The following is a 16,662-nucleotide window of genomic DNA, read 5'->3' on the forward strand; positions in this document are numbered from 1 at the left end:
ATTGTACTTAGGTGCTTAAAGTGGAAGTTAAATGCCTAAGTCCCTTTGTGGATCTAGCCTTTTATGCTGGTGGGCCACTTCATCAGCTGGGAAGGGAAACGAATTACCATGCCCAGTCCTTTAAAGACCCTTTCCTCAGGGCACACTTTACTGTTTAAAACAGAGGATTTAAACAATTGTAAATAAATAAAACAACTCAACTGAAACCTGCAGATCTCAATCCCCAGAGGCTTTTTGCTGCCTCAGCCACCCAGGGGTAATGAGGACATACTTTCTCTGCTACATACTGGATCCATCTTCCTCCTCTTTATGTACCTCACTCCGCTGTGTGATAGGCTTTAAACCCTTTCCATGCTGCTGTTTTACCTTGTCACAGGCAGAGTCTGGCCCTTTATAACATTCTCTGTGCTGTTCTGTCATCACACAGGATAAGTGAATCCAGTGTTTTCAAAAGCTCTTGCTCTGTCAGTAGCTCTCTGCAAAATCTCACCCAACATAGATGTAAATGAACATTTTCAATCTGCCTCTAAGCTCCCAGAAATACATATTGCATCCCTTCAGTTCATACAAAATGGAGCCACACAGACTTCTTTCTTGCTTGTTGATTTGATCATGTTACTCCTCTCTTCGAATCCCTCTGCTGGCTCCCCAGCTGCTATCTCAACAAATCTATGCATCTTGACTGTACTTCCAAAGCTCTATGCCTCAGATCCTCAAAGGTATTTAGGCTTCTGACTTGCTTTGATTTCAAATTTCAGATCTTTGAGGATCTCAGCCTTTGTAACTCTGCCCTTTCCTGCTTATCCTCACTTGGCAAGGATTCATCCCCACCTTTTTCACCCTGTTTGAGAGCATGTCACACAATTCTTAGAATCCAAGGCCAGAAGGGAACATCGTGATCATCTAGTCCAGGGATTGGCAACCTTTGGCACACAGTTGACCAGGGTAAGCACCCTGGAGGGCTGGGCCAGTTTCTTTACCTGCTGTGTCCACAAGTTTGGCCGACTGCGGCTCCTACTGGCCGCAGTTCACCGTCCCAGGCCAATAGGGGAAGCAGGAAGTGGCAGCCAGCACATCCCTTGGCCTGTGCTGTTTCCTGCAGCCCCCATTGGCCTGGAGCAGTGAACCGCAGCCAGTGGGAGCCGTGATCGGCTGAACCTGTGGACACGGCAGGTAAAGAAACCAGCCCAGCCCACCAGGGTGCTTACCCTGGTGAGCCACATGCCAAAGGGTGCTGATCCCTGATCTAGTCTGCTCTCCTGTATAACACCTGCTATAGAATTTTCCCACAATAATTCCTAGACCAGATCTTTTAGAACAATATCCAGTCATGATTGAAAAACTGTCAGTGACGGAGAATCCACCTTGGCAAATTGTTCCAGTGGTTTAGTACTCCCCCTGTTAAAAATGTATGCCTTTCCAGTCTGAATTTGTCTAGCTTCAACTTCCAGCCATTGGATCATGTTAAGCTTTCTCTCCTAGACTGAAGAGCCCATTATTACATATTTGCTCCCATGAGGATACTTTAACATGGGGAAATAGATTCAATTAGTGTAATGACCAAGCCATTCCCAGTATAAGGCATGTTTTCTAATCCTTTAATCAGTCTTACGGTTCTTCTGTGAACCCTCTTCAATCCTTCTTGAATTGTGGACACCTGACTGGAACAAAGTATTCCAGCTGCAGTCACACCAGTGCCAAATATAGAAGTAGAATAATCTCTCTACTCTTACTTGAGTTTCCGCTGTTTACACATCCCAGGATTACAGCATCACATCGGGAGCTCATTGCATACTAGGAGCTCACCTCCACTGTCTTCTTCCACATAGCCCCTTATGTTTGGTGTAACCTGCCTGATTTCATTTGCAAGACCTTTGCCCAGCCTGTATATAAACCTCTCTTAAAGACTCACTTCTGCTGTGCACCATACAATGAATCCAAACAACTTTTATAAAAATTACCAATCCCTATTTATCGAGTCTCTCTTTACTTGTCTGTCTATATCCCGAGAGAGAGTTCCTCAGAGTGGGAGACTGTCTCTTTTTGAATGTCTGGAAAGTTCTTAGTATATCATGGGTATTACCATAAACCACAATAATTATAGTAACATGGAGGGTGTTTCATTTCACAAATGGGAGAATTCATTGAAAGGTGCAATGTACTCGGAGCTGAATAGCACAGACATTTTCAGGATAAAAAGGAATGTCTGGGATCACCCTTCCTTTTGAGCCAATAGTTGTACCACAAGTACTTTCCCTTTTTAATTACTTGTCCAACTCTTTTTTTAAACTGTTTTTTACTAGTTACTCCCATTGCTGCTCTTTTTAAATGTATTCAATCTGTTATATGAGTGTAAAGAAATTTCACTTGAATTCTTTTGGTGCCCATCCCTCCTCCTAAATTCATATCTTCCAGTTCTTTTATTTGACAGTAGTTCACACAATCTTGAAGCCTCTGTCATTCATATTCCATTAGAGACCATACATTATTTATTATGCCTGAATGAGGTCCACTAACCACTCTTTCCAATAAAATAATAGAGCAAATTATTGAGATCATGAATAACAGTCTTGATTCCCTGTAGCTGTCCTTTGAGATTTCAGTGGCATCCTTTTCAGCACACAGGGACTAATTTTGTATAGGAGAAATGTAAATGAAACTTCTGATCCTTGATACAATATCAATTGACATATTCAAAGGGGCAGATATGGCTTCATATACCACTTAGGTGCAGAATTCTATCAGGAGAAAGTGCAAAGTAGATGCAACTTCTCCATCACTGGAAGTTCAAAGAGAATTGTGGTGTCTCAGCACTCCTGAAGATTAGGCTACTTTCATTTAGGCAGTTGACTATGGATGGAGGAGTCTAACTTTAGGTACCCAAATGTGAACCCTTTGGACAACAATTTCTCTCAGATCTTTCACTTTCACTTGCTAGGTGTTTTGTCTTGTATAATTCAAGATATATTTCAAACTCATTTTCCTTCTTCTTGGCTTTACTCTCTGTCCAAAGAAAGGAGTCTTTTTTATTACTAAATTGTTTTAAACCACATAAGTCATATATGTTACTATTCTCTCTAAGTGATTCTGAATTTTAGCGTGTTCCTTTTTCACTGACCTCCCCATCTCAGTGCTATTAGAAGTACAGATAGAAAAGTGGCGGACTTGCAACTATGTATAAAAACCTCATATCCTTTTCAGGATATAATAACTAGTAGTATTACTGTATTAATATGTTCAATATTCTTATCAAGGCCTAGCCAGTGGTTTATAGAACTACTCTTTTCATCTGCATTGCATTCCTTGGCAATACAATCTAGCTTCTGTCTATCCTCTTCACTTTCAGCTGCACCTTGGGTTGAAAGTTTGAGAAATTTTAGCAAAATTTATACTCTCCCCTGTACAACTCCATAGTCTTCAATGTTATTTTCTGAGGTAGAACTTTATCAGTTCTTTGAAGAATCTGTATCTTTTTTTTGCCTAATCAAGCAGTAATATCCTCAATGTTAAGATAGATAGTGGTTCCTGGATTCATATAATTAAAAAAAATACACTTGAGGATAGTGTAAACTGTCTATGGCCCTGTCTATACAACCCTGCAGTTCAGACTACAGGGCATGACTAGCAGTGCACATCAAAGCGCTATGTTGTAATTCCCCCATGTGGACACTGTGGGAACAAATTAAAAGGTTTCTAGTTTGCATTAATGTAGTCATTTATGTAGAGGACTTCATTAATGCAAACTAGAAACCTTTTAGTTCATGTGCACATGGGGGACGGCAGACCACATTGGTGTGCACTGCGATTCACATGCCCATAGTCTGAACTTTGGGGCAGTGTAACTAACCCGTATGGAGACCATGGTAGGAGTGGGGTTCTTCAAATACTGGGGTTTAGGAGAGGAGTTTATATTAAAGAGGAAGGGAACTGTGCTATAGACCATGACAAATCACCTGTTGCTGAGCACAGGCGCTCCCAAGGTACCCAGTATCTCACTGAATTTACTAAGAAACAGTATGCTAACTCTTCCATTGGTCATTAAAGGTTAAGATACCAGAACCCTTACGTACCAACATTCCCAGAAAAATAAAGATCTTGGCTTGGTCTGCAGACATTTTAGGCTTAGAAAAGATGCAAAGGATGAAATCATTGGGACCAGCATGGTCTAGATTAAGTTGTGTGGGCACAGCTGATTTTGGATATGCTAAAAAATGTGGTGAGTTTTAAATGGGTCTGTTGGATGGTGAAATCAAGGTCTCATCCTAGTTTGGTTGCTCCCTCTTAGGTATACTGAAGAGAAATTGAATCTTGAAGTCTTAGAAATAAATCACAAGAATGGACAGGGACCTGGGAGCTATAGTCCTGTTTAGACAGCCTGTGGAAAAGTTCACACTATTAATATGAGGTAGAGAATAAGCCTTACAAACTAAGGGCCACACAAACTGGAACCTGAAAGGCCTGTTCAAGGCCTGTTGGCAATGAATGGTTGCCAATTTATTTAGATGTTCACGTAACAAAATCTCAATGCCCTCCCCTTCCAGGGACCTCCAGAGTCCAGAAACTCCTAACTTTACCTTTGCAGACTTCTGAGGTAGAGGCAAGGGCCTAACACCTGTCAACAATAGACCTTCTCCCCAGAGTCCTCAAGGGGAGGTTGCTGGTTGTTCTCCTTTGCAAGATTTTTCAGGGTAGGGTAGGCTACCAGATAAGGGCCACTGCTCACCAAGTGCTAACAAATTTCAGAGTGTCCTGACCCTTGTGCCATACAGTTTGTTGTCACACATGATAATTTTTCGCTCAACTTCCATCTCTGGAAAATTTCATTTCTAGGTTATATCTGTACGCTTAATTTAAAAGTTAGATGCAACTTAATACTACATTATCATTTCACTTATTTCATTTGCAAACAATGACAAGATCTAGCACCCAACAGCAACAACAGAACATCAATAAGTGCTTACCTGTAATTCTGCTTTTCATTTCCTATATGAAATCTGTCATACTGTGAATATGCCCGATTTCCTTCCCAGTCCATTAACTCAATTCTTAGAGAATACTGCCTCTGACTGGTTATTGCAAAGATAAACTCATTCCCCAGCCAATGTTCACCAGATGGGCTACCAAAACCCTAGAAAAAAGTTGGTAAAATAACTGAATTTAATTATTTCTTAATGTTGATGTAATATGTGAACTGTAATAAAATTATCATTACATTTTTCTTATATATGCTAGGGGCAAGTTAATTAACCTTCCCATGCCTTTTTTCCATCTGTATAATGGATCAATTAATACATACCTTGCAAGGACATTGTGTGGTTTAAAGTTAGTTGATGTCTGCAGGTGCAAAATCACTTTAAAGAACAAAGTAGTACGTTATTTCCTTTGTCTGCTACTGAAATATTAGACAACTATAATATGCTCCACATTGGCCTACACCTTGGGATCATTCAGACACTGAAGACAGCAGATATTTTGCAGCCTGTTTATTAAGTGGTGCTGTGGGACTACATGCAGCTAAATTTGGCATTGTCTTACAATTAACTTGAGGTTGGAATATCATGCAGTTGCTTTCAATCGAAAAGCCTTCAGTGGTTTGGGATCTAGATTGTCTCTTTTGCCATAACATATTGCCTCAACTGAGAACCGCAGAGGAGCTCAAGCTGGAGCCTTCTCATATAAATGAAGGACAAGTGCTGGGCAATATGTTTTCTGAGCTGGTCCTTGGTTTTGGTTTTGGTACTCATCCATATCACCCTTGGCCTACCAGAGTCCAGATTTGTTAACTTCTGAACCTACATCACAGGTCATCTTTTCTCAGACTACTGAGGAGAGGGGAAGGAGTGGGAGGGGGTTAAGCTGTGGATTCAGGTGAGTATATTCATCAACAGTCCTTTTGTATTACTTTGTGTTTCAACCTAAAGGTTGATACTCAGCCACAGCATGTGAGGCTACACATTTATTTCATAAATATGAAGAAATAACTAATAAATAAGAGGTGGTTGCTAGTGCTATTCACCTTCCACATATTCAGATTCTTATTTCTTTCTAACTAAACTGAATATCTGTACAAAATATAGACTAAAATGAAGAGTATAGCTAATTTTCCCAATGAATTGTGGTTTAAGTATTATGTGTGGTATTTCTGTGCCACATTACTCATTTTTTTGATATTTGACACCACTCCATGACTTCCAGTGCTATTTAAGTTAGGCAATAGTTTCTAATTAATTGTGTACATTTGAGATCTCTTAGTTTCACCATTTTACCCTTAAAACAGTAAAAGCGAGGTACAGTGACACAGTTCTCATTCAGCCAGTGATGAACAAACCTGAGACGGTTTTGTGTTCAGGCTCAGTTCAGATAATCACATGCTTGTCTCATGTTTATCCGAACCTCTTGAGTTGGGAAAACAGAAATGGAACTCTAATGACTTTCTCACAATGATATGCCAGGAAGGGCTTATGAATGATCCTTGCTAAAATTCCTCTACCAAATAGAATGGAGGACTGGATGATTTTCTTGCCTCTGATAAAGTTCACCTCCTACTGCTAAATTGTCCCTGCCAGAGATTCCTACCCTGGACTCATAAACACACTGCTTTGTTTCTGGAATGGACCAGACAGCATCAAATCTCAGGTATTTTCATAGACTATTTTTCAAAGGAAGTTATTCTCCCTTTAGCTCCTAGGTCGTCAACAGATCTTCCTTCCCCCCCAGTTTCAAAGGATGAATTGAACAATATGCTCCACTATCAACAGCCTCAGTATACTTTTCCAGAAAGTGTATTTATTGCATAATGATGAAACATGAATAGATTTCCCTGATACTGCGGATTTATAATTGACTAACGGGGAACAATTTTGTGAGATTTTTTTTTCTGCAATACTGGCAGCAAATCGTGAGCTGAGTGATATTTTAGTCATTCTTGTTTCCGATCCTAGAAAGAAATACTGCAAGAACCCCCTCTTTCTCTATAATGTTACAGTCTGGTTCCAGTCCTAGCTGCTGTCTAGGGCTGAAATCCTGGCTCTACTGAAGTCAGTGGCAAAACCCCCATGGACTCCAAAGGAGTGCAAAGATGTTCCAAAACCAAACTCCTAAAGAAAAATAAACTTATCTGAATAGTTCAGAAGCTTAAAAGGATTGAGATGGGGTCTAAAAGATATGTCAATGTTCTGGGAATGCAGGGAAGGATTTCTGATTATTCCCAAACTGTATCACCTATCACTAATTACAGCATCTTATACAATGCTTTCAGCAACACTCACTTTCTTTTAAAATCTACCAATACCCATTTGCTATTTGAGCAGAAAGATGAGCCAACTGGTATTATAGGCTAATTGAGACTGGCCCAGGAGTATCAGGAAGAAATTTGCTCAGGTTGAACATTGGGATTCTGAACTCTTGCCTCAGTGGAGATCAAGTGAATCATGGGGATGAAGTGCTTAGTCTTTAAGAAAAAAAGTCCAGTAGTCTACAATCAGTCTTACAGATGGAATAAGTAGAATGACATAGCAATCTTAAAGGAGACTGTTATCTCTCTCTCCTCAACCACCCCATATATCATCTCTCACATAGTCCTCCCCATTAATAATTCCAAAATCTGTCTCTTTCCCACATTCCTCCTGCTAACTACTAAGTGCCAGTCATTGCTTGCCTTGATTACTGTAACCTTCTAATTACTACTGGCCTCTCTCCTCCCAGTACTCAAGCCTGTCCATAGTGCTATGCTGCAGAGATCTTCCTTAACTACTGCTTCAACTACACTATTGGCACATATATTTTACAAAATAAAATACAAGCTTTTTCCCCTTATTTGCATAATTGCATCCCCACCCACCTCTGTCATATTCTCCTTTATGCTGCTCTTAGTCCTCTCTCTTTACTTCTCTTCCCTACCCTCCTTCTCACACTCTTGGCTTTTTCCCTTCTAGCCCCTACACTTGGGAATTATCCCAGTTCTAGGAATTTAGGAGTTGCCATACGGAATCAGAGTAGTGGTCATCTTCATTAATGTCTTGTCTCAAATGTGGCCAGCACCACCTGCCTCAGAGGGAGGTGCAGTAAACTCTGCAGTGCACAGTTATGGAGCAGCCTTCCCACAAGCAATGTTTCTTTCTAACCCCACTAGTTAGTGATTGATTCATGCCTTGCAACATTAGGGTTTATCCAAAACATTTATATTTTTGTTTCTTTGTTATCCTTGCTATTGTTCACTGAGCACACACTTTATCCTCCTCTGAGCTTTCTTTGGAACAGACCACTTCAGGAAATCCCTTCTTCCTTTTGCTCATAATTAATAACCATAAGACACGATTTGTTCTGAACTGTCACTCTATTTTGAAACTTATGTTTGTGTGTCTTGTCTTATCTTATTTAGGTTGTAGCCTTTTCAGGACCTGGAACATGTCCCATTTTTTTATATTTTGGGTCTGCATAAACACAAGGCATCATAAAGTTGTTTTGTAATAACAATACAGAAGAACCTCAGAGTTATGAACACCAGAGTTACAAACTGACCGGTCAGCCACACACCTCATTTGAAACTGGAAGTACCCAATCAGGCAGCAGCAGAGACTCACACAAAAATATAGTACAGTACTGTGAAAAACCTAAACTACTAAAAGAATAAAGGGAAGTTTAAAAAAAAAGATTTGACAAGGTAAGGAACCTGTTTCTTATGCCTGTCTCATTTAAATTAAGATGGCTAAATGAAACATTTTCTTTCTGTTCTGCATAGTAAAGTTTCAAAGCTGTATTAAGTCAATGTACTTTTGAAAGAACAGCCAGAATGTTTTGTTCAGAGTTACAAACACTTCAGAGTTAAGAACAACCTCCATTCCCAAGGTGTTTGAACTCTGAGGTTCTACTGTAATTCTTCACATTCCCAGTATGAAAGGATTTCCAGTTCCTTCTCTCCTCTCATGTTAGACATCAGATTGGAATGAAAATCTATTACTCGGTGGTTTGCTTGCCTGACCAGAGGAAATTAAGTTGCAATAGAAGTTAATGGAAGGGCAAAAGAAGAAAAAAGAGAAGAAAGAAGTGATTGTATTAGTTTTCAGAATCTGAATCCTATTTGAAAGACATATAGTAATGTATTACTGAAAGTTAGATTAGAAATCTGAGTATCATTTAAATTATCAGTTGTGTTACTGAGCCTGACCTGCCTAATATTTTTGATCTATTAGAGCAGGTCTTCTTCAGGGGCGGCTCCAGGCACCAGCATGCCAAGCGCATGCTTGGGGCGGCAAGCCGCAGGGGGCACTCTGCCAGTCGCTGCGAGGGCGACAGGCAGGTTGCCTTTGGAAGCATGCCTGTGGAGTGTCTGCTGGTCCCGTGGCTTCGGTGGACCTCCTGCAGGCTGCTGCCGAATTCACAGGACCAGGGACCTTTGGCAGGCAAGCCGCCGAAGGCAGCATGCCTGCCATGCTTGGAGTGGCAAAATACCTAGAGCCACCCCTGGTCTTCTTGAAGCCATGCTGAATAAGATATGTTCACTTCATACACGACATTTCTCTTGGTAATTTAAATCTATAAAGTCCATAAATCCTAACTAATTAAACCATCATAATAAATACTGGGTGTGATGGATGGGGTTTTCTTGGGAATTAAACTGTCCGTTGTTTTGCATTTCTTTTGTACAGCAAAGCAATATGCAGCTAGGGAAGCAAATAGAAGACAAAGATTTCCTTTGGAAGCATGACATGCATATTGATCAAGATGTAGGTTTAGGAGTCTTACATGCCACATTTGAAAACCTTAGGCTTTGGTGCGTGGAGCAAAAATGTGATATTGCCAGGTCCAAGCATTTAAAAACCATGAGTCAGGCCTCCAAAACTGTGACATTGACCTAAAAATCACAAGACTTTAACTAAATAGTAAATGTCAGATTCTTTTTATTTGCCGACGAAGTTTTGAGTTTTCAGAGTGCACTCAGGTCACTTTTTCAAGTTATTCTCTGCAATCATGAGAAATTATTACTTATTTTTTTAGATGAAAGCTGTCTCACCTAATAAAATAACTCCAGGGAATGTGGAAACACATCAAAAATCATGTGAGTTGTCAACACTGCAAGTTGCTGTGAAATATATAGTAACAATAGTATTTGAATTGCTCTTTATCATTTTATGTGCTGATAACCCATCTAATTGATCAAAGTGTAAACATTTCTTATCTATACAAATTAACACAGAGATCTTTAAGTTACAGATACAGGTTAGAAATGACCTTATTCAGCAATGCCCACTTTCACCTGTCCCACACTGTTGTTTATTTCAGCATCAGTGAATCTATATTTCTGGTGCTGAAATGTCACATATGGAAGCTTTACATGTGAGAAAAGATTGTATTTTAGGAAAAGTTACTCCAAGTTCAGTGAAAGAAAAAGGCTCATGAGTGAGTGCCAAGTTAATGAATATTCTCCCTATTGAGGGGTAAGCAGGTGATACTTTTTGAGACATTTTTGGGTTTCATTAGATAGCTCTTATACATGTGTTAGTAACATTAGTTTGTTTGTCTCTATAGCGTAGAAATGACATGATCCAATACTCCCTGTAATTATTTGCACACCACTGCATACATTTGAATAAAAAAAAGTTTGTGACTCCTGTCCTATATCAGAGCAAATACTATTGATTCTGATATACTGCACAACTGCTTTGTAAAAAGCAATGATAATAATAATTAATAATTAATAATTCACTGCAGCACTGATCCATACAACATTTTTACTAGGAATCAGAGACAATATTATAATATTTTATAATATTTACACCAGTTATGAAATACCACCCAAGGTCTGTCTTGCTTCACCTCTGACTGCACTGTGATTAATAGAGTCAAAATAACAAAAGCACTCAGCAGTACAAAGAAACTGAATTCAAGACTACTTTTAGAAGTGACCTTCAGAATTCACAAAGTTGACGTTTATTCAAAAATAATAAGTATGGTGCAAAAGAGTTTTATTAGCTTTGGCAAAATCTGTAGGGGTATTCTACTTGAATCATGTTACTCCAAGTTCATTAAACAATTATCTCTCTTGCTTTATTTATTTTGCCTGATAATGTTCATAGGAAGCTTTGACTTTTTATAGACAAAACAAAAATTGAAACCAGACACAGTCAGTATATCCTGTGGGTTCATCTCCTGTCAGACAACTCACTGAAGAAAACATCTAATAATTCAGTGTTTTACAGCAGGGATGTCTTCCCAGAAGCCATAAAGAATAATCAGCTCCGTGTGCCTTAGCTGAGAATACAAAATGGACTTTGAATGTTTGTGAAAATTTATTTTAGGATAAGGTCAGTAGACTTTTCCAATTCCAACACACTGGGTTATACACAATGTTCTTCTTATTGAAAATTATGTTCTGGTCTGTAGTTGTATCTTTAATGTCCTTCACAGCACCAAAGATCAGATATTTTGATAAAACAGTTTGTTAAAGTAATACGGTGATATATTTTTTGGGTGTTCAGAGTTAAAAAGTGTAATTTACCTTCTAGAATGACTAAAATGAGACTAGAAAGTCAGTTTCAGCTCCAAATGCAGAACTGAATACCGCGATGTAAGCACGGGGGTTTGAACACTGGGGGCCCACACTTGGTCACGTGGTGCAGCGTTTGCTAGGAAGCAACAACTTTTTATTTTAAGTGGATTAATCAAAACTTAAATTCCCCACTTCCCATACAAAACCTAGGCAAACAGAATTTATGCTGGGGTCATAAGGACAGAATCCAGATTTGAAGTACAGGTCTTCAACAACTGCTACTTCTGCCTATGCGATAGAATATTAGCTGCTGACCCTCCGAGATTCCTATGTGACCTCTATAGACTCTTTCCCAGGCCTGCATTAAATGCTACCTTCCATGCTGCTTAACTGGAACGGACACAGAGCTTACTTCCACTGTAAGGTGCTGAGGTTCCTACAGAAGGCTACTCTGTTCATACCCCTTCCTAGATACTACTGGATTTCTGTAGAAGGAAGAGCTCTGTATGGACTCTTGGTAAGTGTGTGGGTAGAGTGGAAAAAAAGTCAAACTGGGCTTTCTGCTTTGTTGTCAGAAAACAGTTTAGTTGTAAAATAACATTATGATCTGTTGTTTAGCCTGTTTCTTTAACTAACCAAAAAGTAATCCAATAATATCTGCAGTGCTCCAGTGAGGAGTGGGAGCTACATTAAGGTGATGTATGAATCATTATGTCATTAGACAAATTTATTAGAAGCATAACGTGTAAGGAATACTTAATAGTTTGCTTTATCCAACAACTAACAGCTTTTTTATATAAATGAACTTTTCCTGTTCTTTCTGATTTGAAAAGACCACCACATGGGTGTTGTTAACATACATTAATAGTGTCATATTGAAATATTGTAGGCAGAGTAGACACATGAATATATAGCCACATATCAACACAATTCCTGAAACAGATGTTATGCAGTAAAATTTGTGCAGGGAGGACAGTGCTAGATAGGATTTTAAAGCATAATTAAAGCATGACTGAGTTCAAACAAAAGAATATATGTAACTTTCCATTCAGTAGCAAAAATATATTATAAATTAAGGAAACATATGTATTGCTTCCACTGTGGCAGAAATCTTCCTTGGCACTTGATTCAAAAGATATGAATCTGTGATATCTGCCAGCTAGGGGGATTTGGGCCTGATCCAAAGCCAAGTGAAGTCAAATAGGCTTTGAATCCATCCTTTAGCTCAAGCTATAAAAAGTCATGCTTTAATTCCAGAGGTCCCAGTTCATACTCTGGTGATAACTAAGATACCAGTCACCATACAAAGCATCATATAAATACATATCCCATAGCTCTCATTCACCTACTTTCATACCATACCTATTATCACTGGGCACTACAAATCCTACTGGATTCTCTCCTCAGGACAAGAAATGAGAATATGCTTTCTCTTTCTATTACACCCACTGAATGCGACAAGTATCTGAGTAATCACTTCAGTTAAAAAGACAAATGTTTATTTAGTAAAGTGGTATGTCACACAATTCTTTATCAAGGAGGGGCTGATTTCCATAAAAGGCTATTTCAGAGAATATCTGATCCCCATTCCAGAAACTAAAACTCATTTCCTAAAACCCACATTATTTAGTAAATACTTGAAAGAAGTGGATCACTTCTGTGTCTTATGCCGCATTTGCTGAACATAAATAAATTTTCCAACACATAAATGATTTATAATGCCTCCAGCATGAGAAATTTGAGCACACACATTAATATACTACTTATAAAATTGCAGCATACTGTTTTTCTCCTCATTTATGCTTAGCTCACTGCCATCATCTTATTGATTTTAACATAGTTTGCAAAAACCCTGCCTCATTTTCTTCAAGTACAGAACTAAGACTGTTTTGCCTCACATCTCATTCATCTCGGCAAGAACCTCCCCTTTTCCCAGTCTCTCCTTTCCCTTCCCCCAGACTCCAATCTCAACCCAAAACCCCTCACTTTGCAGGGAGGATGCAGGCTAAATCACTCAAGTGCTGCTAGCCTTTCAATGTCCTTCCCACAAATCTTCCACAAAGGACACTTAAGTTCTCCAATAAATTATTAGGAAAATAATCCCAGCGGTCTCAGCACATAGACCAATGGGTTAAGTTTCCAGATACACACAGGTGAGAGTGGAAATGGTGAGGACACAGCAAAGTGGCTTGGCTTACCTGGGTGCTGAGACCTGGATGCCAGGTTAACCGTGCAATATCATTTAGCCTCAGTGTCTCCTCAAGTGGCACTTCCCCAGTCACTTTCCCCTTCTCCAAATCCTTCCATCTTCTTTCCCTTCTTCTCAAATTCCCTTCATTGCTGCGTCCCTGAGTCTGGTAGTTCCCAAATGTCCTGGACAGGCCCCTAGTGCTCTGCAGACTCTCAGAGCCTACAGGGCTGGGGCTCAGGCTGGGAAGGACACAAACCAGATGTAGGTAGGGGCCACAGCTATATGAGGCTGGGCCCCTGCTGGTAGGAAGATTCTATTGCAGCTTCCTTCTGGGTTAGCTAAATAGAACTGGCAATGGCAGCCTCAGACTGTCCTCCCTGCTGGACCATCACAATCAGCGAAAATTTGCCAGGAGGATAACTGTGTTGTCCCATCCCAGGATGAAAGTTGTCCCTCTCAGCTATAACGATGCCAATGCTGGCCATATTATAGGAGAAGTGGCCCAGAATTGTGCAATAACACAACTGTAAAATGCAGCATTTTCGACTATTGCTTGAGAATACTGCAGTGTATCTTTATAAGGGACACAAGGGCAGGGAGGGCTGTTGGGCAGGGGAGATGTGCCCTCCTTGTGACTGTGGCACCAGTTGATATACCCAGATCTGGGGATTGTATTTGGGCACACGTGCATAAAATTTTGTCAACAATTTGCTTCTTTTGGATGTACCTGCTACTTCCTCTAGCTCATTTTTTGGGGAAAGAAAGAAAACATAGTAACTCAAACCAAAACGAATGGAAAAATCCTTGATTTTCATAAAATGGTAAAGTTAACAGATGGCTGTAAAGTTCAGTCTCCAGTTGTCCTCTAGGTATGTGTGTGTCTGTGTCCCCCGCACAAAGTATATTAGGCTTGCTAAATTCAGACTCCTATCAGAACTAAGGGTCTGATCAGGCAAAGTGCTGAGTGCAACTCCCATTGACATCAAGAGCATCAGCCTGTGATTCCATAATAACAGTTACTCCTAGTTTAGACAAACTAGGACTTCCTGGACTCCCATATAGCTTAAGACATCAGTGTTCCACACTGGCTGTTCACTGGTTTCCAGATGGAACTTAAGGTGTTGGCTATGACTAGCCTCTGACTAACCTACCTGAGGGATTGCCTCTCTCTTGGCCAAACTGGCATATTTGTGGACAATACGGGCACTCACACTAGATCAGGGCCGGCTCTAGCCATTTCGCAGCCCCAAGCATGGAGGCACGGAGCGGGGGACGCTCTGCCGCTCGCTGGTCCCGCGGCTCCGGTGGACCTCCTGCAGGCGTCCCTGCGGAGGATCCGCTAGTCCTGCGGCTCCAGTGGACCTCCTGCAGGCGTGCCTGCGGATGCTCCACTGGAGCCATGGGAGCAGCGGACCCTCTGCAGGCATGCCTGTGGGAGGTCCACCGGAGCCGCCTACTGCCCTCCGGGCAACCAGCAGAGCGCCCCCCGTGGCATGCCGCCCCAAGCATGCGCTTGGAGCGCTGGGGCCTGGAGCCGGCCCTGCACTAGATCACCCTCATTATAAAAAAGAGAGGGCTGCTGGTGTGTCTTCTCCATGAGGGCTCAAGGACTCTGGAATTTGCTCTGCCCCACGGGTCTGAAATAGGCAGAAGTGGGTGACCTTCCAGGCATGCTACAAAACGCATTTGTTTGATAGGGCTCTGGGAGAGGGCTGAGGGTTCCCCAGGGGTCAGTCCTAGGACCAATCCTATTCAATTTCTTCATAAATGATCTGGAGAAAGGGGTAAACAGTGAGGTGGCAAAGTTCGCAGATACTAAACTACTCAAGATAGTTAAGACCAAAGCAGACTGTGAAGAACTTCAAAAAGATCTCACAAAACTAAGTGATTGGGCAACAAAATGGCAAATGAAATTTAATGTGGATAAATGTAAAGTAATGCACATTGGAAAAAATAACCCCAACTATACATACAATATGATGGGGGCTAATTTAGCTACAACGAGTCAGGAAAAAGATCTTGGAGTCATCGTGGATAGTTCTCTGAAGATGTCCACGCAGTGTGCAGAGGCAGTCAAAAAAGCAAACAGGATGTTAGGAATCATTAAAAAGGGGATAGAGAATAAGACTGAGAATATTTTACTGCCCTTATATAAATCCATGGTACGCCCACATCTTGAATACTGTGTACAGATGTGGTCTCCTCATCTCAAAAAAGATATACTGGCACTAGAAAAGGTTCAGAAAAGGGCAACTAAAATGATTAGGGGTTTGGAGAGGGTCCCATATGAGGAAAGATTAAAGAGGCTAGGCCTCTTCAGCTTGGAAAAGAGGAGACTAAGGGGGGATATGATAGAGGTATATAAAATCATGAGTGATGTGGAGAAAGTGGATAAGGAAAAGTTATTTACTTATTCCCATAATACAAGAACTAGGGGTCACCAAATGAAATTAATAGGTAGCAGGTTTAAAACAAATAAAAGGAAGTTCTTCTTCACACAGCGCACAGTCAACTTGTGGAACTCCTTACCTGAGGAGGTTGTGAAGGCTGGGACTATAACAATGTTTAAAAGGGAACTGGATAAATTCATGGTGGCTAAGTCCATAAATGGCTATTAGCCAGGAAGGGTAAAGAATGGTGTCCCTAGCCTCTGTTCATCAGAGGATGGAGATGGATGGCAGGAGAGAGATCACTTGATCATTGCCTGTTAGCTTCACTCCCTCTGGGGCACCTGGCATTGGCCACTGTCGGTAGACAGATACTGGGCTAGATGGACCTTAGGTCTGACCCGGTACGGCCGTTCTTATGTTCTTATGTTCTTAGGGCGTGATATTTGAACTGGAAGGAGGTGGAAAGAAGATTTTTGTAGATAGCAGGCCAGTCAAGTTCGTATTAAAATAGCCATACTGGATCAGACCAACAGTTCATCTAGCCCAGTGTCTTGCCTTCTGACAGTGGCCAATTCCAGATGCTTCAGAAGGAA

At 40.6% G+C, this 16,662-nt stretch overlaps 1 protein-coding gene across 1 annotated transcript in view; it reads right to left on the reverse strand.

Annotated features, from left to right (window-relative positions):
- Positions 1-16,662, reverse strand: part of ANGPT1 (angiopoietin 1) — a 213,948-nt gene that overhangs the window by 47,016 nt on the left and 150,270 nt on the right. The window contains exon 7 of the mRNA XM_075063187.1: positions 4,962-5,128. Within this exon, the coding sequence (XP_074919288.1) occupies positions 4,962-5,128 (167 nt within the window). The remainder of the gene's footprint in view (positions 1-4,961; positions 5,129-16,662) is intronic.

Source organism: Chelonoidis abingdonii, chromosome 2, assembly GCF_003597395.2.
Source record: "Chelonoidis abingdonii isolate Lonesome George chromosome 2, CheloAbing_2.0, whole genome shotgun sequence".
In the NCBI taxonomy this organism is placed as follows: Eukaryota; Metazoa; Chordata; order Testudines; family Testudinidae; genus Chelonoidis; species Chelonoidis abingdonii.